Source organism: Oreochromis niloticus, linkage group LG12, assembly GCF_001858045.2.
Source record: "Oreochromis niloticus isolate F11D_XX linkage group LG12, O_niloticus_UMD_NMBU, whole genome shotgun sequence".
NCBI classification, from domain to species: domain Eukaryota; kingdom Metazoa; phylum Chordata; class Actinopteri; order Cichliformes; family Cichlidae; genus Oreochromis; species Oreochromis niloticus.
Genome location: NC_031977.2, coordinates 33,533,685 through 33,556,702, shown reverse-complemented (window position 1 = coordinate 33,556,702; position 23,018 = coordinate 33,533,685). Strand labels below are relative to the sequence as shown.

The 23,018-nt window shown below is 39.9% G+C and overlaps 1 protein-coding gene across 1 annotated transcript in view; it reads left to right on the top strand.

Annotated features, from left to right (window-relative positions):
- The window catches only part of fras1 (Fraser extracellular matrix complex subunit 1), a 311,100-nt gene that overhangs the window by 224,702 nt on the left and 63,380 nt on the right, over positions 1-23,018 (top strand). The window contains 8 exon segments of the mRNA XM_019365971.2: positions 6,101-6,217; positions 8,214-8,328; positions 12,018-12,155; positions 13,710-13,742; positions 17,938-18,069; positions 18,168-18,296; positions 18,570-18,817; positions 20,548-20,699. Of these exon segments, the coding sequence (XP_019221516.1) occupies positions 6,101-6,217; positions 8,214-8,328; positions 12,018-12,155; positions 13,710-13,742; positions 17,938-18,069; positions 18,168-18,296; positions 18,570-18,817; positions 20,548-20,699 (1,064 nt within the window).

Genomic DNA, 23,018 nt, shown 5'->3' with positions numbered 1-23,018 from the left:
TGTTTATCTCTTCTCTCCTTTGTAAGTTTCCAACCTTTCCAACATCTCTCCCTCCAGCTCATCTCTCTCTTTCACCACTTACCGCCTCTGCTCCACTCTTCTTTATTCTTGTAACCGTTTGAGACTGTGTGGTTTATAGAATGCTATAAAAGTGTTCTTTGCTTTTTATTTGAGAAAGTACAGCCTGCTTATCATTCAGCATTTGTTTTATGCACCAAACACTCCACTACTGGTTTAGTGTCTGTTAATGCAGCCGGCATTTTGGCTGGATTTATGCCTCCTGGTTTGTTTCCCTCTTTCCAGTTTTTTCACTGCAGATTTCTTCCCCCTCTGTTTTAACTTTCCGTGTGAAGCATAGGCACTTAAAATCCACCCATAGTGGCCTATCTCGATTAGCGTTAATGACACCAAATTACACTGAAATTGTTTTCAAATTCAAGACAATTGCACTAAAACCGATGGCACATTCATCACACCACGGTTAGAGTGTTTTCACGCCAGCCTCGGCTTCACATCACCTCCATTAGAAAAACAAAAGAGGCAGCCAAAAGCTTGTAGCTACATCTAATCATCCCTCACACTCCGTCCAACCCCTCACATTTTGGCTTCATCCATCAGGGTAGATGCATTTCAATTACACAGTGCTCAATTCAAATTAAATTCGAAAGTGTCTCATCATTTCTCCGGGAAGTGGTGAAGACATGGCATAGAGAAGCGAAACCCGTCAGCGGGTTTTGTGCGGTTTGTTAGAGGTAACGATTAAACTTGACGGTTTGTCAGGGTGGTATTATTGTCCTCCTCTGGATTTTTATCAAAAGCATGCGATGCCTTCTTGGAATGGGTTGATTTGAAATTCACTTTGGTTCTGCAACTCTGGGCTCTGCTCAGAACGGAGGGTGCTCAGCAGCATTCTGCACATAAATCAAAAACCACGTTCAAACCAGAGGGATCGGGATCTGTGCCCCTGCAACTTTCTTCTCTCACGCTTGACTTTTATGTTGTTGTTTGGAAGCTGAGGAATATCTTAAGAAACCTCAGAAAAGACACAACTCGCGGTTTATCAGGTTTGTTAATGGGAAGATAACTGACAGCTATGTTACAGTCACAGTGAGTAGACAGCTCCAAAAACAATTTAAAAGATTTATTGGCAAGTTATTTATCTTTATTAAGCAGGAAAATATGACTTGAGATTAAAATCAAAAAAGAAAAGTGGGCAGCAGTACAGTCAGTAGTAGTTGCATAAACTAAATACATACACAGATACACACAGTCTGAGAAACCAGGGATCAAACTGCCCGCACTAAATGTCTACGCCCCGTCCTGTGGGTGCTGGACAGAAGCCCATCTGGGCCCTGTGGGCTAAAGCCCTGTCACTAGACCCTCACCCTGAAGCCATACCCCGGATCTGGCTCTGGGTGAGGTCCCAGTAGCCCTGTCTCATGCACAGTACAGGATTATAAATTAGTTATAATCAGAGGCCATTTGAAGTCATGCAAATTTCAACGCTTTATTCCAAATTCAGCTCAAATTTAAGGACAAACATAAGGAGCGAGTCTTGGGACTGAAAACAGCAACTTGTCCATATTTCACACTTGAATGATTGCTGAATTGTATGTTTAAATTCAATGCAGAGCCACTGAGTCACCATTTAATCATTCTCAGGGAAAGTTAAAAGTCAACCTCATTTTCAATAAGGACAAATCCTTTGATTTTGAGAAACAGTCACACAGGCTGCATTAGCTTTTAATGTGAGGATGTGGAGAAACTGTCAGATGATTCATGCAGAGAGACTCGTCCACATCGACTGCCCGAAATACTCAATCTAAAGGACAAAGGTTAAAGCACTCGTCATTATTGTATGCTGAGTAGAGAGGGGAAATTCATTTTTCTTTTACATTATCTTTTTCTTTTGAATAAAACTAAAAGATTTGAGACAATATATGAATAAAACACAAGGAAAGCCTATGTTTTAAGAAAATGGTCATTATTAGAAATACAACATTATACTAGAAGATGTTGATTGATGAGAACCAGGTTGTAGAAAATCAATTTTTACTCTCAGACTACAGTTACAATAAAATGAAACAAATAAAGAGAAACTGTAACAGTAAATCTGCCAATTTCATGTGAAGCTACAAATGAGCCTGCAAGACATTCCTAATTTTATCAATGCCAATTTTCACTTTATTTCAAATATTCTTGCTTCCTGTGTGCTCTTGTGCCTTGTTTTTTTTCTTTCATGACCCACTCCACTGAGAAAAAATCCTGGAAAACACCCTGCTTACCTTACTGTCCTCTTTTAACTGACACCAATGTTTTTTTCTTCCTACAAAAAGTCCATATTAATTTTTGATGTGTATTCACGTTGGATGGTGGTCCTAAATTTTATTTCAAGTGGTATTTGAAAGGTCCAAGAAGTCTTACATTTAAAGTGTAGCAGTCCTGCAGTATTCTGGCAGCGATAAAGCTGCTGAATCTTTCTTTGGAAGTCTCATCTTTTGAGTTTTGGATTGGATTTTAAACCTTATGAAGATTATAAAATACGGTATGTCTTTTTATGTTGAAGCAAATCAACATGATCAATAATTTTCTGCAGCAGCACCAGCTTCAATAAATCCAGCTGACTCAACACTGCCTCTCATGACAACACATTACTTGTGATTGGTGCCGCTGACTCCAGGCTTCATGCTGCTCCTACATTACTTCTGACTGACAAAGCTGACTACAGGTTCTTGAACTTTCCTTCCTGCAAATGCCACTGATGTGACAGGAACAAGCTGCAGTGGAATAAGTAAGTGGGGACAGAAATTGGCTTTTAGAATGAACAGCCAAGGCTTCTGCCTCTGCATGTCTATCAGGGGACTAAACAATTTATGGCTACATACGTTAGAGGGCTCGAGTAAGACAATAGTGCATCGGCTTAAAAGTTTTCAAAAGTGTTGCGTCAGCAGACGGGAAGAGAGCTACATTTCAAATCTGTTCCAGTAAAGAACACAGAGACGATTAAATGATCCACTATTATCTTTCTCTAATCAGCAATTAGTAAAATCCTAAATTCTAATTGAAACGATCAGCTGCTTCATAAACACGCAGAGGTCAAAGGTTAGAGACTGAATTGACTGACAAACACACAGATACTTATACATAAAGTACTGTAATTAAGTACCAAAAGTAAGGGACAGATTTCAACACAGTGAGCTGTAATGTAATTCAAATAATTCAAAAAGTGTACCGACAGCGACTCGAGCATCAGTCAAAGTGGCCAAGCCTCTAACTCCAGTTTTCATATGATGACCTTTAGTTTTGAAAGGATATTAGAGAGAGAGAGTGAGGGGGAATGACGCACAGAAAATGGTCCTGGGAAGACTTGAGCATCAGGCCTTTGCAGGCTTTCAGCATGTAGGTTACCTGTTCTCAACCAGGTGAGCTAGAGCAGCGCCTACAACTGTTTCATTCTACTGTCAGTTTGAACATTTAATATGGGAGCCAGCCTTAAGTGGAGGTGAGAGGAAGTCCACTACATGCAGTACCTGGCATGTTCGTGGCATATATGTATATATATATATATACATATATACATATATATATGTATATATGTTGAGATATAGATATATTTATAGATAGATAGATCTTACAAAGGTCCATTGAGTAACTGAAGCCACCAAAGACAGGACACTTACATTAGAGCCTCTTATTTCGTGTTTTGTTTGGGTTTCCGGACCGGCAATCCATGGAATTACCAAAATCAGAGAGGGGATAGAGAGGCACACATGCCAACCCTCCCGAATTTTTCCGGGAGAATCCCGAATTTCAGTGCCCCTCCCGAAAATCTCCCGGAGCCACCATTCTCCCGAATTTCTCCTGATTTTCCACCCAGACAACAAAAATGAAAAACCATATCCCTCAATTCATAGTGCGGTCCAGCCAATTCCAGTTTCCAACAATGGCAGCAGCTACTTAGTTTTAATATTACTCTTATTACTCTTTCTGGGTCGCAAAATAAACTTTTGGCATATTTTCAGGCGAGAATGTAGCTGTGTAAACTTCAAATATCTGAGCTGGCGAGAACAGCGAACTCCCGGCACATCGTCTTCAGACCCCCGCGGTCTTTCGCTACTCAGGTTAAACATGATATATAAGTCACTTAGATGAGCTAAAAATGTTATTGTTTGGCTTTTTTCAGTGTTTTATTTGTTCGTGAGTAAATCAGTTTGGCTGAGATTAAAGTTATTAGAGTAGATAAGATTAAATAAAACTTTATTAATCCCTCGAGAGGGTTCCTCTGGGGTTTTCACACAGCTGAATAAACGTCAAACACGCTTCTGAATAAACAGAAGCGTGTGATGGCCGAGAATTTACGCCAGCATCCGGTTATATTTAGATAGCAAGGGGCAGACAGCAGAGTTTCACTCCACAAAGAGATCTCGTGACGTAATTCTGAGGGCTAGACCGTCACAGTCGCTCACTTCTGGCCTGCCCGACTTTCGGAGGACCCGGCCCACTTAGACCATGAAGGCCGGGTCCTCAGGTGCAGCCTCTGAATTTGGACACCCCCTGGGGGACAGTAATAACGGTGACATTGAACTGACTTAAAATAAATAATTTTAAATATATAAACACTGGAAAATGCAAGTTTTTTGTGTATGTATATGTATTCCAACCCCCCCCCCCCCCCCCCCCCTTATTGAATGTCTCCCTAATTCTGAGGTCTCAAGGTTGGCAAGTATGTAGAGAGGTGATAGCTTAACGTGTGAAACAGGACAAGCCTGCCGTGTAATCCATTTATTTCAACAAAGTAACTGTATTCAAATTATCACCTATTTAAATGGTAACTGTAATGGAATATGGTTACTCATTTTTGTATTTTACACACGTAACGCTGATATGTAAATTCCGTTACTCCCCAACACTGATTATATATATATATATAACATTAAATAAAACCCAAGGAAAGAAAATCACTAAAACACAGACAATAAAGCTGAACCACTTTTCATTTTGCTTAGCTGAAAAAAAAATTATACAAAAATAAAATAAGTGCAAATGTAATCACAAGTACACTTACTTAGACCCCACAGAGTAAATATCTCTGACATCACACAGCCTAAACCAGATCTTAAGCCTGAAGTTCTAAAGTTTGTGTTCATCAGTGCTACAATATGATTGGCTCCTACGTTTCCTGGTTCAGCTGCTGATTGGCTCTCAGACGTGGAACAACCACCATCTTCAGCATTTCAGGATTTTCCCTCAGATTTCGTTTCAGGCTTCTTTGACTGTTTTATAATGTCTGTGATACACGGGTGTTATTCCAAGTTATTATTTTACCCACTGAATATTTTCCTTGCGACACAAACAGTAACTGCATGTAAGGTGACATTTCCACAGTTTTCAGTATGAAGGATGACAAATTATTTTTCATTTGTAATTGATTACTTTAAGTTTTTACTTCACAGACACATCAGCCTGAAGCATATGCGGAGAAGCAGAACAGCTGTCCACTGCTGTCAACACAAAGAGCAACATGCTCCTTAACAAAAACCCTCAGAGGCTCCATCTGCGTCCTTTTTTAAAAGTCTTAAAACACGTTTAGTGTGGATTTCAGAACATCGTTTAAGAGCAAACAGCAGTGTTTAGGCTTCAGAGTAATAACTGCTCCAGTGCTGAAAGAAGAACTAAAACACGAGCTGAATTTTACTCAGATTGATGTCTCTTTTTTAATATTCTCACGGTGTAGGCAGTGATTTATGAAAAGAAGCACACTGAGTCTCTGTGGCTCGTTCCTGCAGTGCAGCCTGATGCCAGGCTCACTTTCTGTTCCTGTTCACAGTTATTAGACTGCAGCTTGTTTTCATCAAAGCGGTTGTGTCTTACTTCTGGTGGTTCTCAGGAGTATGTCATCAGCTGTGTCACTCAGAAATGAATTATAATATACCTTTGCAGTAGAAAAACAAGACATTTATTGAGCTGGTATGCTGCAGATTGAGACTTAAGGCTTCAAGCTTTACAGTGAGCAGAGGCAGACTAAGGATGCTGACGTGGATCGAGTTTGTTGAAGAAGCGGCTCTCATATAGGAGGCTGTGTACCTGTTTGTCTGTGCAGGTTTCCACAGAGGCAGAACCAGTCGTTCAGAGCGATGCTCAGACCTTCACCATAGGAGTCATGCCTCAGATCCCAGGATTCCCACAGCTGGCCCCCGACTGCGACCTACAGATCACGGTGAGAGGAAAAACACGCAAAGAGACACCATAATGGAAGCCATGACATGCTGTATGAAAGTCTTAGAAAACAATGGCTTCAATAACAAATTATGTTGTTATTGTCAATTATACAGCTACTCTAATGCATATTCTTTTTTAAAATTTTACTCTAGCTTTTTACATGAAATGTCATTATATTTAGATTTTTACCTCTTAAGCCACTTTAATTTATTCTGAGCTTGTTTCTTTTGAGGATTTTAACCGTATTAAGCTTTATAATTTACTAACCTGCTTTGTATTGTTTACTGTTTTGACTGCTGTAACACAGTAAAATACATTTTTTTCTTATGTTGCACTGAACTACATGATTTTGTGTGAAAACCCAGCAATAGTTTTGACTCTGAATAACCATCAGTTGATCTTTTCTGGGTTCTAGTCTGGAGTAAAAAACAAATCCGAAGTCGAAGTCACGTTACTGTGAGCTGCACGTCTTCAAACATCGCGCTGACATCCTTGCTGTATGTTTTCCTGTTAAACAAACCCCCCAAAAATGTTGCTTTTGAGAAGATTAAGAAACTTATGAGAAGATGGTTAGTGACCAGAGAGCCTGGTGACCTTTCACCCTGAAATCTGTTTCTCATTCCACTGAGCTGAGTGACCCCACCAGGTAGCACCAAAGGTTTATAATGCTAACATCAGAGGGCAGAGAGGTCACCATCTGACCAATCAAAAAGAATTTATACATAAATAAATGTGCAGTCTGCTGTATATTGTTCACTGGATGTTGGTTCAGCTACAGAAATTTTTTCCTGGGGAGATAATTCAGCAAAATCCATATTTAAAACTCGACTGTGTAAAGTTCATTTATAAAGTCTCGTACTCGACACCACGTTGATTAAAAAAGGAGACATTAGAGTGGCTGCAAGAATTAGAGACTCGGACGGCATATTAGAGCTTTTGAAGGTAAAAAGAAAATGTAAGTGGTCTGGGGAGTGCTTGTAGTTTTTGGAGGGGAAAAAAACCCTCAGATTCTGAGATTAAAGTAATAAATTTGTGAGGAGAAAAATGACAGGACATTTAAGAGAATAAAACTCATAAATATGTGAGTTTTTTTCTCGTACATTTGTAAGAGAAAACTTCATAAATTTTAAAGAAAGGAGCTCATAAATTTACAAGAGAAAAGATCACAGCGAGGATGAGAAATTTATAAGAAAAAACGAATTCATGAGACGAAAAATTATTTATGATAAATGGAAATGAATTCACATATTTCAACTTCTGGGACCAATAAATCATACAAATCATTTCTAAACACCAACAGCGTCCTTTTCAACCACATTATTTCAGCCACAACATCAAATCACCAACTTGCTTTCATTATGACGAGTCGTCCTCCACCATGGGCTTAGCGGCTCTCGCCGTGTAGCTGGGTGTGAGACGAGCATGTGGGGAATATCTATAAAGTGCAAAGCCAAAAAAACGTAACACATCAATATTTAAGATTGATTTTATTTATGAGGCGAGAAAAAAAACTCACAAATTAGTCCAAGAATTCCCACTAATAGAGTGCAGTGCGACCAAAATGTCTACACACATCGAGGTTATCCTGTTAGTCACACAACAATTAGTTACAATTACAATTAGTTTTTTAAGTATTCCTCTGAATAATTTGGGTTTTTTTAAATTGTGAAGTGGCTTTGGAGACATTATGCTGTATTAGTGGGTTTGTTTTGACACATTTTTGAGTTTCACTTTGAAAAAGGAGCAGCCGAAAGTTTTTTCTTGGATCTTGCAACTTTTTGAGTTTTTTTTCCTGGTGAAATGCTTTTGCACACGATCTCGGGAGAGACTCCTTCTTGTGTTTGTGTGTGTTTTCTGTTGTTTTCTGCCTAGATATCAGAGGTGGAGGATATAGAAGCTTATGTTTACCTCGTTTCTCACCTTAACGTGTGTGTGTGTGTGTGTGTGTGTGTGTGTGTGTGTGTGTGTGTGTGTGTGTGTGTGTGTGTGTGTAGGCTCTGGAGGATCAGGTGACAGAGATAACGCCTTCAGCGCTGTCCTTCGTCGACTCTGAGACTCCCAGCGAGAAGCTCATCTACAGTATCACCAAACCACTACCATCGGGACAAGGTCAGCCACACACACACACACACACACACACACACACACACACACACACACACACACACACACACGTGCAGCTTTTCCCTCATAATGTGTAAAAGATTAAAAGGATTAAAATCTAACTCCTGTCAGGGGGCAGGAGCCTTATAATTAGATACAGTGGGTAGGTTTCTGAGTTCGTGTTTGATTTTCAGCTCAGAACTGGAGAGGGAGAAATTAAAGTGTCAAGAAGTTATACTGTTCCTCATTAATTATCACTTAAATAGTCACAAGTCGGGTGCTGTTAATCCACAGTTTGGTGGGATGGAGCGGTGCAATGAGGCAAAGTTTTCTTCCTGTTTTTTTCTGGGGTTTTTTGGTTGTTATAAAACTGGAAAACTCTTTGCATCCACAACATCTGTGGAAAAATGCAAATAGAGATGAAGTGCTTTGTGCCATATTCGACTGTAGATAGACAACTTACAGCCAAATTTTGGACAGACGAAAAATCCACATGTAGCGCTGTCATATCAAAATTAGACACGATTAGACCAAATTATGTGTCACAGAAAATGAGCCAATTTACCGAGGCTGCAAAAACATAACCAAACAGATGTGAAATGCACAGAGAGACACAGAGTAAAATGTTCCTTAGCAAAGGATACTGGGAAGCCTGGACTGTGTATTCACACAGAAGGCTGATTAGTGATAAGCCACAGCTGGAAAATGAGACACAGGCAGAAACAATCAGGACACGAATGAAAACCCAAATCAACACAAGAGGAAACTAGCTGTCTGAATAAAACAGGAAGAGAGCTACGACCCCAACTGAAGCAAAAAGACACTGAAATATAAACGAACTAACTGAGGGGGAGAATGCAGAAATTCAGGAATTCACAACTACCCCAACACATGAAGCAGAACTTCATAATCCAGGCACACTAAAGCTCAGCATACTAGAATAACAATGAATCAAAACACGAGCCTTCAAAACAGGAATGTCATGACCAAAACCACAAAAAATGAAATTTAGTATTGATGAGAATGACCAAAAATGTAAAGCACTGCAGCAGCTGTGAGGATGGACAGAAAACTCCAGAAAATCATGAGAGGAGGCACCAAGGCTCAGAGTTTTTACCTGAGATGTGCAAATAGGTTCAGAGAACAGGAGTTCTATACTTGTCTGGAAGTCTTACATTATCTAAAATGAGGGCTAAGTACAGTCATATCTTTTGGTATTAGAGGATAACAGAGCACTGCAGACAATCTTGTCTTGTTCTTTCTGAGTAAGGCATTACTTTTTGTTAATTTCTTGTTTGCAGAGGCATCAAATATTTGCTGAGGAGTTGAAATGTTGTCACATTTTAATATTGGTACATAGTGCATGAGTCTTGCTACAGTTATTTGAACCTCGTTAGAAGAAACTTTACTTTCCTGCAGGTTGAGACCTCATAGTGCTCAGTGGAAATTACTCTATCAGGACATCAGATCCACGTTTGTTTATCACACGGTTACTTTGTCGTTTGATACAACTGATCGTGTTTTTAAGACTTGCCACCCAAAATATTCCTTTAAAATGTTGACCTTTATTTCATGTTATTTTTAATAACAAGGAACGGGAAAAATAGGAACAAAGTACATAAACGTCATGTTACGACACACTTCTCTTATAATGTGTCCAAATTAGTCTCCAAGAAAGTCATTTTCGCTACAGTGATTTTAGCTTTGGTTAGTGGCATCCTTCCAATCCCATTTTCTGCCAATTATCCGGATCAGTTTGCAGGGATAGCAGTCAAAGCAGAGATGCCTGCACCTCCCTCTCACCAGGCACCTCCTCTAGCTCCTCTGGGGGGGATATCCAGCCAGCTAAAAGACGTAATCTCTCCGTTGCCTGAAGCACCTCATCCAAGAGGCTGGACCACCTGAACCGCCTCGGCTGGCTGTTTTCAATGTGGAGCAGCAGCAGCTCTGATCTGTACCAGCAGTCTTGGTTTTGTTCCCAGCTTGCAACAGTAGGCGAGGGTAGCAATGTACATGGACCAGTAAATCAACACAGACTCGTACTGCAGCCATATCATTTATATCACACCTGAATTTGTGGTCATATAACCTGATCTGGTTTAAGTGGCCTCATTTTAGTTTCACCAAGTGAACCAACTATGTGGATAAGGGCTCACTGAATGTGTTACCCACCAACCTCAGTGTTTAACTCACTATTTTAAAGGCTAAGCCAGCACAAGTGTTGCATACTTTAGAATGAACAGCAGTATATTAGATCATAATTTATGTGTAAGGAGCCTTATGAGGCCACAACTGTGTTTGTCCCCATTCTGATAAAGCGCATACAAAGTGCACCTTGTTACATTTTATTACTGTATAATAAAATAAAGTGAGACTACAAAGTTTAGGAAGGGGGATCATGTTCTGTAGAGCAAGAGTTTGGCTTTTCCCTGCTTGGAGTCGCAGAAACTACCAACCTTCTGCTTCTAAGTCTGCTTCAGTAGCATCGCCGCCCTCCAAAATAATTTCATTATCGTCTTTCCGTGTATAAGAATGAGCATTGCTTTCATTTTTGCTGAATTTAATGTGCCGTTCAGACATTCATTTCATCGCTGGACCATCTGTCAGAGTGCTGCATCATTTTCAGCTCTCTGTCTAATGAAAGGGAAAAGCGATTTACAATGGGTCATATTCATCAGCTAATGGACTGATAAATTTGTGTGTAGACTTTTTGAACGGAGCCAATGAGAAGGAGGAGGAAAACTTCTGTTTTTGTGGGAATATTTATCACGATTTTTTTTTTTTTAAAACCTTGAAAGTTTTAGTTCTTTTTAGTGAAATTACAGTATATTGGTCAAAATAAGTTTGAAGTTTCCAGTCTTCTGTAAGAATAAAGTTGGAAGTTAAAGGATTTCACCACCACATTTTCAGAGGGAAGAGCTGTTTGGGAGAAATGAGCATCCTTATTGTTTCAATTAAAGCATGGCATGCAGCTTTCCTTTACTACAAGGTAGCTAACAGTCTTAAACGAAGTCTTATAAGAGAGTTTAGCTCACTGGTTGAGCAGATGGGCTGGAGTCGGACCCACAGCTCTTTATTGTGCATCTTTCCCTCCTCTATCTACCATTTTTCCTTTCTTACTATCAAAGGCAAAAATGCCCCAAAAATATATCTTTAATAAGACTGATGAAATAGAAATTGACAAATTTGTAACACTGAACTATAATCTTGCCAAGAACTCTAAAGGCTAGAAAAATCAGGGTCATTCAATAGCAACTAGCAAATTTCTTACATCATTATCTTTAATAGTTTTTGTGATATTCTTGTTTAAATGTTGCCTCAGACTCCAATGTGCAAAAACCTTCTGGGTACCTCGTATCTGAGGTATTTTGGGCATGTCCAGCTTGGAGGAGACCCCGGGGCGAGAACACAGGCTGGGAATCCTGGGATCTCTCTCAGTGTCCTCTGAGAGACGCTGGCAGAGATGAACTGGGGAGAGCCCCTGTGACCTGAATGGATGGAGCCCCAAAATGCTTGATCACATCCTGTATTTCTTTATTTTATTATTATTATTAATTTGTTTTTCTGCTTGGCCTTTAACGTCATACTTCCAGCCTTATTCTCAGCGTTTTTAGTGACCCGGTCAGCTCTCTGTACTGTTTCACTTGCTACATGCTCAAACAAAATCTCATCATTTGCTGATTTTTTGTTTCCAGGGACCATCGAGCACCGTGACAGGCCGCACACACACGTGCAACATTTCACTCAGGCTGATGTGAATAACGGCAAGATCATCTACAGACCGCCGCAGGCTCCGTCACACCTCCAGGAGCTCTACCAGTACTCCTTCACTGGTACGATGTTACTCACACTTCACTAACCTCCAGCTCCTTTATGCACCAGATGAACCAGATGTGCTTAGTTCAGAGACCTGTCACTGAATAACACTGTTTTACCTCTTTGATTGTTGTCCTTGTTTTTGTTTAAACTATCTGTCGATTAGTTTTTCTGAAAAATCAAACATAATTCATGTGAAGCAGCAGGAGTTATTTTAAACTTTGCCCGCTACATGTGCTTTGCAGAAGTGATCTCAGCTTTATAACACGATGTCCGTTTAGTAGTTTTACGACACAAAGCCGCTGGAGCTGAAGTTTATCTAATCTCAGCGTGGCGTCCACTGTCACTCGCTGTGCTGTTTATTAAAAGCACACAACACTCATTGTATTTGTCAAAGCACTTTAATATTTTGCAAACTAATAAGTCTCACTTCACCGGTTCAGTTTGTTGTTGTTTGCCTGTCACTCCATTATAGAGCTTTGACTAAGTAAACCGAATGCTCATGTTGTAAAAACTAAGCTTGTAACTAAAATAAAGGGTTTGAAAGGTCTCATCCACTGACAGATGCCATTTGCACCAAGGTTCAATAATCATTTGCTTTTAGCACCATCCACACGGGAGCCTGAGACTCACACAGGTGCTATCAGTAAACAGTCAGTGTCAAGTCTGAGTGTTTTTGATTTGCTTTAACAACCAACTCTCTCCCAAAGCTGGATTCTTCCTTCATCTCCCTCCTTCTCACCTGGATGCTTCTGATAAAATGGTCACTCTGGGCTAAAATGATGCCTTTAAAATCTCAGATGACTTTGCAGTTTCTGGTCATTAATTTGAGACTTTAATCTCGAATTATATCGCACCTTTTTGTTGTAAATTTGGGACTTTGCCCCACTCAGAGTGAACCTCGTCTATACTGGCTAACTGTTAGATGTAAAAACAAATATGTTAACTGCTTTTAAAGCCTTAAATGGCTTTAATAGTTTGTCTAATTACATTCGAGCTTCTGAAAATGGGAGACTAAGTGTAAAAATTGTTAAACCCCTCGAATTAAAGCTGAAATCTTAAACTTCAATCACATTTTGATTGTTTGTCTCAAAACAAATGGTCCTAACTGAACGTTTATATTACAGTATTACATGTTAATCATTATTAAAGTTTGAGTAATCTTTACTTTTTCTGTCTTTTGTTGCCAGTCTTGCAAGAATAAATGTGATGCATAGCTTTTAACAATAAAATTAGCCTTGCCTGGTTAGTATTTGAAGAGGTGGACAGGTCGGACAAGGAAGAGCAGAGTTTTAATGTTTCAAAAACAATCCGAAGCATCCAGAAGCACAGACCTCTGTTTAAAAAGATCTTCCATAATCCGACATCAAAGCATACTTTTATTTTCTTAAACTGGGTTTATGGAGCTCCAGTGGAAGCTTTGCATCAGTAAATCATCCCCATCGCCTCTGAGTTTATACAGTATGGGCTTTTCTCTTTAGTGAAACGCGCCGTCACCGCTGCCTGAATCCTCTGTTTTTTACTTTTATCGCCTCCCGGCTGTAACTCCTTTCTTTTTTTAACCCCAACAGGCCTGCCGGAGTCGCTGAGCGTTTATTTCACAGGTAAATACTTCATCTTGCTGAATTTAAAAAGTAAGAGGAGGAAGCAGACAAAAGGGAGGCAGTTTGTCTCCTCCTCCCCCAGTCCTCTTTCTTCTTCTTCTTTTTTTACCAGCTCTTCTTTCTCATCTTTTTCATCATAAATCTTCTCTCAATCCTCACCTCCTCCTCCACACTGCATTTTCTCCTCCCGTCTTCTCCCCTCTGCTATCAATTTCTCCTTTTTATCTTCCCTTTTTCACCTCCTTCAACTTTTCTCCACCTATTCTTCTTCTCTCTCCTCCCCATGTCTCCTTTATTTAATTAGTTTCTCTCTCATTTCCATTTTTATTTCAGTTCCTTTCTTACCTAATTATATCCCTTTCCCTTTTTCAGTCCTAAAGTTCTCCTTTTCCCTCTTTTCCACCGTACAGTTTATATTCTTTGTGAATTTCACCTCTCTGTTTTGCTCCTCTCCTACTCCTGTTTCCTGTTTCCTCTCTCCTCCTTTTTATCTTCCCCATAAATGTTCCTCCCCTTGGATTTTTCCTCACCTCTTTTGTTTTTCCTGTTCTGTTCTTCTTTCTCTCATCTTTTAAGTTCATCACCCCTCTAATCTCTCCTCTTTTCACACCCAGTGCTCCTCTCCATCCTCTTCTCCTCTTCATCCCTCGCTCCTTTGTCATTACTACACTGATCCACTTCAACTAAAGTCTTCAGATCCTTTATGATTCTCTGTTCTCGAACTTTGACCTTGAACCTTAAGATAAAAACAAGACTTACTCAACATTTGGAAGAGTGCCACCACTCTCTAACTCCATTCCAACAGCAGTCTGTGTTTACAGGTGTCACCAAAGTGTTTTTCACTTTAGTGTCGGCTCTCGGGAGCACACAGTGCTTTCAGCCTCTGCTCCAGTTCAGACTTTAAGTGGCTTCTATAGGCCCCTAAAAGAGGAAAATGACCTCTACCTAAAGTTCAGCTGCAGTTATCAGGACACTGTTGTTGATCTGCAGTGCAGAAGATAAATTACATTTACCGGAACAGCTGCTGTACGCGCTCAGATATTGTTTTTATATTTAATTTGAGCATTTACATTTTTTAGCAAGTTTATACTTCTTGTCTTCTTCATTATGTAATCAGCAGACTAGCCAGTTAACTGATTAGTTACAAGCACACCTTTCATTAGTGATCAGCTTTTGGTAATTACATGCATTTGCTGCTTTTCATTTTAAACATTTTTTTTAGAAATTCAGTGTGTGGAACAACAAAAACACTGTGGCAGTTTTCTGGCTTTAATCCGTTCCAAATTATTCATCAGCTCTCAGTTTAAACTGAGACATTAAGTGGAACTTTCACTCACTGCGCTGTTTCTGTTCTGTTCTGGTGTTTACAAAGAAATCAACAATACCGAAAACATCTTAAATGCAAAAACAGGCACCGGTCGTACATGTGAACCGGTAGCGAGCCAAACAAATCTGCAAGGAGTAAACAAAGGAAAATTCCTGGAAAAAATCCAGGAGAGGTCGTACACAAGAAGCTCAAGTGTGAACTCAGAGGAATATAACTAAAAACGGGACTGCTGGAAGGCTTGGCTAAACAAGCGGGAGAGATGATCCATCAGCGAGCACAGAGATGCTGCAAATATATATGATAAATAAATATATAAATAAAGGAGTCATAAAGGAAGTAAACTGACAACTGTGTGATCAGACTAAGAATTCCAAAATAAAACAGAAAATTGCTAAACAGACACACAACAATTAAGTCCACTTGTGAGTTTAGACTAATTACAGTGAATTACAGCGCAGCTAACAGCTAAACAGCCCTCCAAAAAGCAATAACACCAGTTTTATTGTATTGAATCTGACAGACAAATGACTGTAATAAGTCTGTATTGCAGTTTAACTCAGTTCAAACAAAGGTCACTCTACTTATACTGTAAGTGCAAACAAACTCTTTCTATGGTAAACTATAAATATTACAGCTCTCAGTCGGCTGAGCTGTACTAATAAGTTTTCATCAAATATCCCGATTTTATGGTGTTTCAGAGAAATCACCCTCTCAGTTATTCCAATTACTCTAAGTGATGCAAGTTTATTCATCATTAAAATTAATAACAGTAGATAAAACACTTCATAAACAGTCATTATTGGATTAATCTTAATCAGATTGATGGGTTCATTCATGTTCATCAGTTTAACCGTGTACTTTGTGTCTGTGCTCATTTATATTGTCTTCATTCATTGATGCAACTATGAACTGTAATAATAAATGATTTAAAATAATAATGTTGGTTCAGCTTTTAACATGCAGACAACAAAAACAGCTCCTTATAGCACAGAGTTGCCTCATATCAGGCTAAGCACTGATAACATAACCTTTACATGACATTTAAATTAACCATCATTACTTAAGCAAACACAAAAATGCGACTTCATTCTAAGAATTTGTACCTGTGGTTAAGTTATAGCAAATAAATGTTGTTTTAAAAGTTTTCATTAGTTTTATCTGTATCTGCATTGAAATGCCGTTCCTCCATAGCCCTGTATAAACCTGTGCTTTTAAATGAATTGGTTCTTACGATGGGTAGGGAAAATTGTCCCCTTGTGTCTTGTTGGTCAGAATATTCATGTCTATCTACAGCAGGGGTCTCAAACTCGCGGCCCGGGGACCACTTGTGGTCCGCGTCACCACTGCTTGCAGCCTGTATATTGACGTGAAGAAATATAAAGCAATTTATTCCTTGAAGTTACTTTTTTTTTTAGGTAGGATTTGTTTCTTGTTGAGTGCAATGTTGAAATAAGTTCTTTAATAAGCAAAAAATTATTTGACATGAAGGCAACATGAGCAGAGAGCACAAACATGGTGAGGGATTGGCTGTGTTAGTTCAATGAGAGAGTCAAAAACTAATGCGTACACTTATGTCTGCGCTTTTATTTTGGTAAATACGAACAAAATTGTAGCAGAAGTGTCCGGCCAGAAAGAGAGCACCAGTTTGTTTATTTGGTAGTTCAATGAACGGCTTCAGTTGGTTAAGAGTGAGACAAAAAATGATTTCACATTTGCAGTTTTGTCTTGTTATGCAATATTTGAAATTTTAAAAAACAAACAAAACATGACTTTTTCGTAAATATTTGTGGGTGTTTGTTTTCTTGTTTGTTTGGTTTTTTGAGTTGAACACTAAAGTGGCCCTGACATGAGAGTGCCGGCAGTGGCCCACAGCTCATTTAAGTTTGAGACCCCTGCTCTACAGTGAAACACAAAGTTTTATTAACAATAACAGGAAATTTGGTAACAACAATATTTCTAATAAATACAATTTAACAATAAAGTAATCTCTCTAAGTAGCTTCTCATTTTATGTCAGAGACATGAAAAAGTTAAAGCAATCTGTTTGGGGCTTTAGCATAATTCAGCACTATTGTGGGACTGTTGTTTCAATTGCGTCCCTTCACTTACTTTCACGGCAACACTCATCTAAAGTCTAAACGTTTCAGTCTGAAGGAAGAAATGAACAGAAATGTGTGGAGCAGATAAAATAGCTCTCTGTTGCCACTCGAGTTTTACCCTTTCTGACACAAACCCAAAGGGTATTTGTGTCTCTAGCTGGAATCAAACCAGCAACCTTTTACTTGCCAGTTAAATGTGTTAAGTGCTACACCATCAGAGGCACACAGTGGCGAAAACTCTCAGGAATTTTGTCTTTTTAATTCAGGTTATTGAAGAATTTATTGAACAGGTAAAACAAAAGAGCAACAAAATAATAAAATCATAATAAAATTTTATATGAAGCTGTTTTTTCCCCTCTCATTTATGTCCAGGTGAAACAATTGACACTTGACAGTTGGCTTGTTGCTGTTTCAATGTTAAATCATGTGTTAATGCAAAGTGACAAGTGGACCCATTAAGTAGAGTTTACACTCTAACACCTTTTTTGGCTTATAACTGGACTGATTCTGTTTTTTAAATTAATTAATAACTTCAGCCTCTATGATGTGCTTTATTTTTTATAATCTTGACTTGTAGCTTATTAAATTTCCTTAAAAAGTTTTCTTTGTGAAGTGAAAGAAGCTGGGAAGCTAATTAGCGGTGATGTGTTAGAGGTGTGTTTGTTTTCGGACTAATTTGTGTCTGTGTGTTTCCTCTGTCTCATTTATGATCTGTGTGGTTGCTTTAATGATATTCTTCTTCTCCTCCTTCTTGCGTGCGTGTGCTTCAGTGTCAGATGGCGAGCACACCACGCCTGAGCTGGACTTTGCTGTCCTGCTGCTGACAAACCACCAGCAGCCGCCGGTGTTTCAGGTTCTGGACCCGCTGCTGGAGGTCAGCCTCGGAGGACAAGCTGCCATCGGTAAGATTATATAAACACAAAAACTATTTAAGAAGAGAACTTGTTGAGGGCCGGCTGTTCGTGCTTCTAACTCTTCTCCATTTCTGTGGCGCGTGCAGGCGGTCAGCAGCTGGCTGTGAGCGACGTTGACACGGCTCCAGATGACCTGGAGTTCGAGGTGGTAGAAGCTCCCGTCCATGGAGAGCTGATAAAGACTGACGGCAACACAAAAATTCGCATGACTAATGGTAAAGTACAACACACTGACACTGCTGGGATCAGAGGAGGATGGATGGATGGATGGATGGATGGATGCATGGATGGATGGATGGATGGATGGATGGACATTTATTTGTCTGATTTTTGTTTTTAAACTTTTTAGATCAGTTTTTTTGTCCTCACTTATTCTTTGTCCCTGCTTGTATAACCGCGTCTCTGGTGGAAAGGTAACAGAAAAGCAGGAGGACTAAAATCAACACATGAAACTAGAGTCGTAATATCCACATTTTCTCCGTCTTCAGGTGACACCTTCACTTTCAGCGACGTCACCCGCAATGTCCTGCTCTACCGTCACTCCGGGCTCTCCACCCAAGATGATGCCATCACCTTCTCAGTTAGCGACGGTATCTCCATGGCTGCCACGGTAGTGCAGGTGGTGGTTTTGGGCGCTGGAGGCAGCGGGCCACAGCAGGACCCCATCGCCACTCTCTCGCTGGAAGTGGGCGAGAAAAGCAGCACTGTCATCAGACGCTCACACCTGGCTTACACGGTGAGTTAGGAGAGCTGCGTGCCAGTGAGAGTGTTTAGTGTTTGAATTACGCTGAGCTTTGGTTTATGTTTAATGCAAGTGTCATGTGTGGAGAGGAGAGGTCGTGCAGGCAGGTTCAGAAAGATATAATATTAAAAAGAAAGACATGGTGTATAGAAGAAGAAGAAGAAAAAGAAGAAGAATATATATGGTGATGCAGAAAAGTGGAAATGAAGCAAAACATGAAGCATGACGTTAACAGGATTAAAAAAAAATCCAAGCAGCAGGGAACACACAACACATGCGTGAAAATCCACAGTAGGATCTGATAACGGACTGTCCCCGGGCTGTGTCGCGTCCTGGTTTGGACTCGGCTGCTCAGCTGATCGCACCCACTCGAAACTATGCTCGCAGTTCTGTGAGACATGAGCCAGCGAATGGACATTGCACGAGCTATGGATTGAATAGATGATTTTAGGGCCTTTCCAGGCCTGTTTGCTGCTTCTGTGGCCTGGTGCTATCTTTCAAAGTCCAGCTGTCCATCCCTATATCAGCCCTATAATAGACAGGCATAGGCATTCAATGATGGAGAGATATATTCAGCTTATTTTCAGCTCCATATTTTTATTTTTGGACTCCATTGGAGAAACTTTGCATCGTTCACAGTTTAAAATCATCTTCATTTATCTTGCTAGTACATGCCTGTGCTGCAGTTTGGTTTGATGTGGTCACATAGAGAAAAATTAACAATATATAGAGTGATGTTGTAAATATAAATAAAGAATACGCTTATGTGTTTTTCTTAGTTTAAAAAAAAATTGCCAATTTTTGTGTCTCCCCTGCAAGGCTGAGGTTTTGCTGTACTCTATAAATCTCACTTTAGTTCCTTGCTAAGTGGTAGCCAGGCAACATGAAGGCCTTATATCATTTATATCATAACATTCCAGTTTTGTGGAAATAAATGAGATGTTATTGTTGTGAAATTAAAATATGAAGCCTTTATAAAGCTACATGTTGATGGACAACCCGATGATTTTATAATGTGTGATATAGATAAGAATCTTCGGGGGCCTGAGCTGCACCTGACTCTTAGTCGATCCACTGTTTGAAACAAGCTGTAGACCCCTTCTTCCTTGAAAGCCACAAGTCAGCTTTGATGTGACTGGGTGACCCTTATTTAACAAACAGAGCCCAGTTCTTGTTGACGCCACCTACAGTATAGCTAAGGTTAGTTTTCTTTAGCAGGCTAGCAAAAAATGACCAATCCCACAACCAAACCTGGATGTACTCCAGCTTCCTCGTGCGGTCCAATGACATGCATGGGGTTAGATTACAGCAGGTTGTGATTCTAAATTACCAGCATGTGCGAATAGTTGTCTATCTTTATGTGATAGCCCTGTAAAAGACTGGTGACCTGTCTAGTTGGGAAGACTCCAACCTCCCAGTTACCCTGAATTGGATAAGCAGAGGATGGATGCGCACCACCATCCAAGGGCTGGGGGTGACCCGAGGAACATAGGCAATGTTTTATACATTGTATCCTATCTATGTGACATGAGGGAAATCCCAAAACCGGAGAGTAGTAAGAGAATGAACGGGAGCAGGAGGTGCTTTGCTCATCAAAATGTCAGAATAGTTCCTTGTTATCCAGATTTTACAGCACAGAATAATTTTGTGAATGAAGAGTTGTAGGTGAGACTTGTTGTTTTCATTTTAAGTACAGTATCACTAAAGTCTGTTTGGTCCCTCAGGATGACACATCCCCAGATGACCAGATTCGAGTCCAGCTGGTGTCTGTGCCAATGTACGGCATCCTGACCAGGAGCCAGTCCCAGCAGGAGCACCAGGAGCTGAGGGAGTACTCCTCCTTCACAATGGAGGACATCAACAAGCACAGGATCAGGTATGGGTAGCAACAGCTACTCAGTGGGACTAGTTAAGATGTTTAAAATCATCCAGACAACGAGGACAGCATTCGGTAAATTATTTAGTCTGTTGCAGGGGTGTGTTTTATGTGACCTGTGAAGCACTTTACCCCACCTCAAAGACACGAGTGTTTAATCACGGCTTTCTGTGAAGGTTTAAATGTTACTTCAGAGACTTACAAAACTGTAATATCAGTATAACATCTGCACTTTAACTAAAAATGACTTTCAAAAACCCTCGGTTGTCCCCAGAAGCTGTCAGTGAAAATGCGATAAAGATTCACAAAGCTCCATGGGAGTCTACAAAAAATGTTAATATTTCTATTAACGGCTCCCTCACAGGGACAACGTTTGAGTAACTAGGAATAGTTATATGTAAAAGCTGAGGTCTTATCACCTCCACCTGCAGGCCTGCTCTGGTTTCATCTATTTTTATTAGGTTGAGTCAGTTTTTTTAAATGTGGCACATTAAAAACAACGTGGAGTGAAGTAATATCTGTTCATCTAGTATACACAAGTACACACGTTTCCAAAAGTCTAAAGTCGTGCAAAAGAATATGAGAAAGTAGAAAACATGTAAAGGCTAAACAAGAATGAAATGAAAGAAAAACATATTTTAAAAAGTTTTAAAAAAGAGAAAGCAAAAATGACAACAATAAGAATAATAAATAGATGCTTAGACTGGTTTTCAATAGCAGGCAGGATTTACTGTTCGAGTTACATTCTCGGACAAGCAGTGGCTCAGAGCACCGTGCAGCTGCTGCTCCACCATCGGAGAAGCCAGGGAATTGGGTCCGGACATTTTACTTGGATGCCTCAGAGTTGAGACGTTCTGGGTTCAACCAGAAGGCAAGCATGGGGCAGACACAGGACAAGCTGGAGAGAAAATGCCTTTCAGCTGCTTTGGCGGGTTTTGGTGTCGCCCTGGAAGTGCTGGAGGTGGTGGCATCGGACAGCGAGGCATCTGCATCACTCCTTGGACTGCTAAGCTAGATAAGCAGTAGAAAATTGATGGGCTGGGGGTAGAATAAATTTAAAGAAATAAATAAAAAGCCTATGCACTTTTGGTTTTTAGGTGAGAGAAGGACCTAAAGGTGAAATGTGGAATATGTAACATGCTGTGGAGCTGGTCCACGGAGAGCTGGAATCGAGGAAAATTAAAAATATTAGACATGTTTGAAGTGAAGTACTTTTTCCAGGATGAGAGCAACACACATGTGGGTTTTTAAGCCTCTAATAAAGAGGCAGCTGTAAAGGAATAGCCTGGTGTCGAGGCCACTCTGTGCGATAAAACACCGTCTCGGGTTCTTCAGTCTGCAGTCGTACTCACGATCAATTTCTCTGATTGCAGCTCGAGTCAGCGGGAATCATTTTCCCCGTCAGCTTCAAGCTGGAGAAGACACTGTAACAGCTTGCAGATCCATTTTGCTTTCCTTTAATCTTAATGTTTCTTCTCATAAAATGAGAGCTCCACAGACATTAACCAAAACCCGGTAAAAAACAAACGTATTAACTGGAAGTTATTCAATAGTCTTTCTCCCGTTGCGTTCAATGAATCAGCCTGTTGGCATAAGCAAAGCCAATTAACTTGGCTCTGATATTACCTGCAAGTGGTAGTAAGTCCCCCTATGAGAGGCACTAAAATGAAGCATAAATATTCACGTACTAGCTATTTCATTTCCATAACGCAGCCCGTGATTAGCTGCAGCACGGGCCGATCTCTGGGGGCAAACTTCAAACCGTCTGTATTAGTTTTGTCTCTTTGGCGCTGGCTCTTACAAACAAGAGCTGAGAATTGTTTTAAAAGAATTGAATGGGATTAGAGGAGATTACACTGGCATGGCTTTCAGTTTTATTAGTGCTCTGCAGAGATTAGCAGCTGTATCACTGTGGGAGGGCTAAAGCGAATCTGTGCTAAGTCCTCTGTCAATCCACGACTTAACACATAAACAGATAATTAGGTACCCATTAAAAGAGAATTATTGTATCAGACCAAAAGTCATTATTAAACACACACTAAAAAGATTAAGAAACCTTTTTCAAGAATTTTTGTAAATGTCAGAGATTTTGATTTAAAGTTTAGCAGCATTTGCATTTGAGTGATTCTCTGAGGGAGGCTTTTCCTCTCGACTTTCTTTGAAATGGAAAAATAAGACTTTTGTTTCTTTGTTTGGCTTCAGGTCTTTTTTTCCCTTGTATTAGCTCAACTGTTCATCATATATATATATATATATTTTAATATTTATGGTCTCATCTTTATTCCTGTCCTCATCTATGGGGTGGAGCTGTGTGTTGTG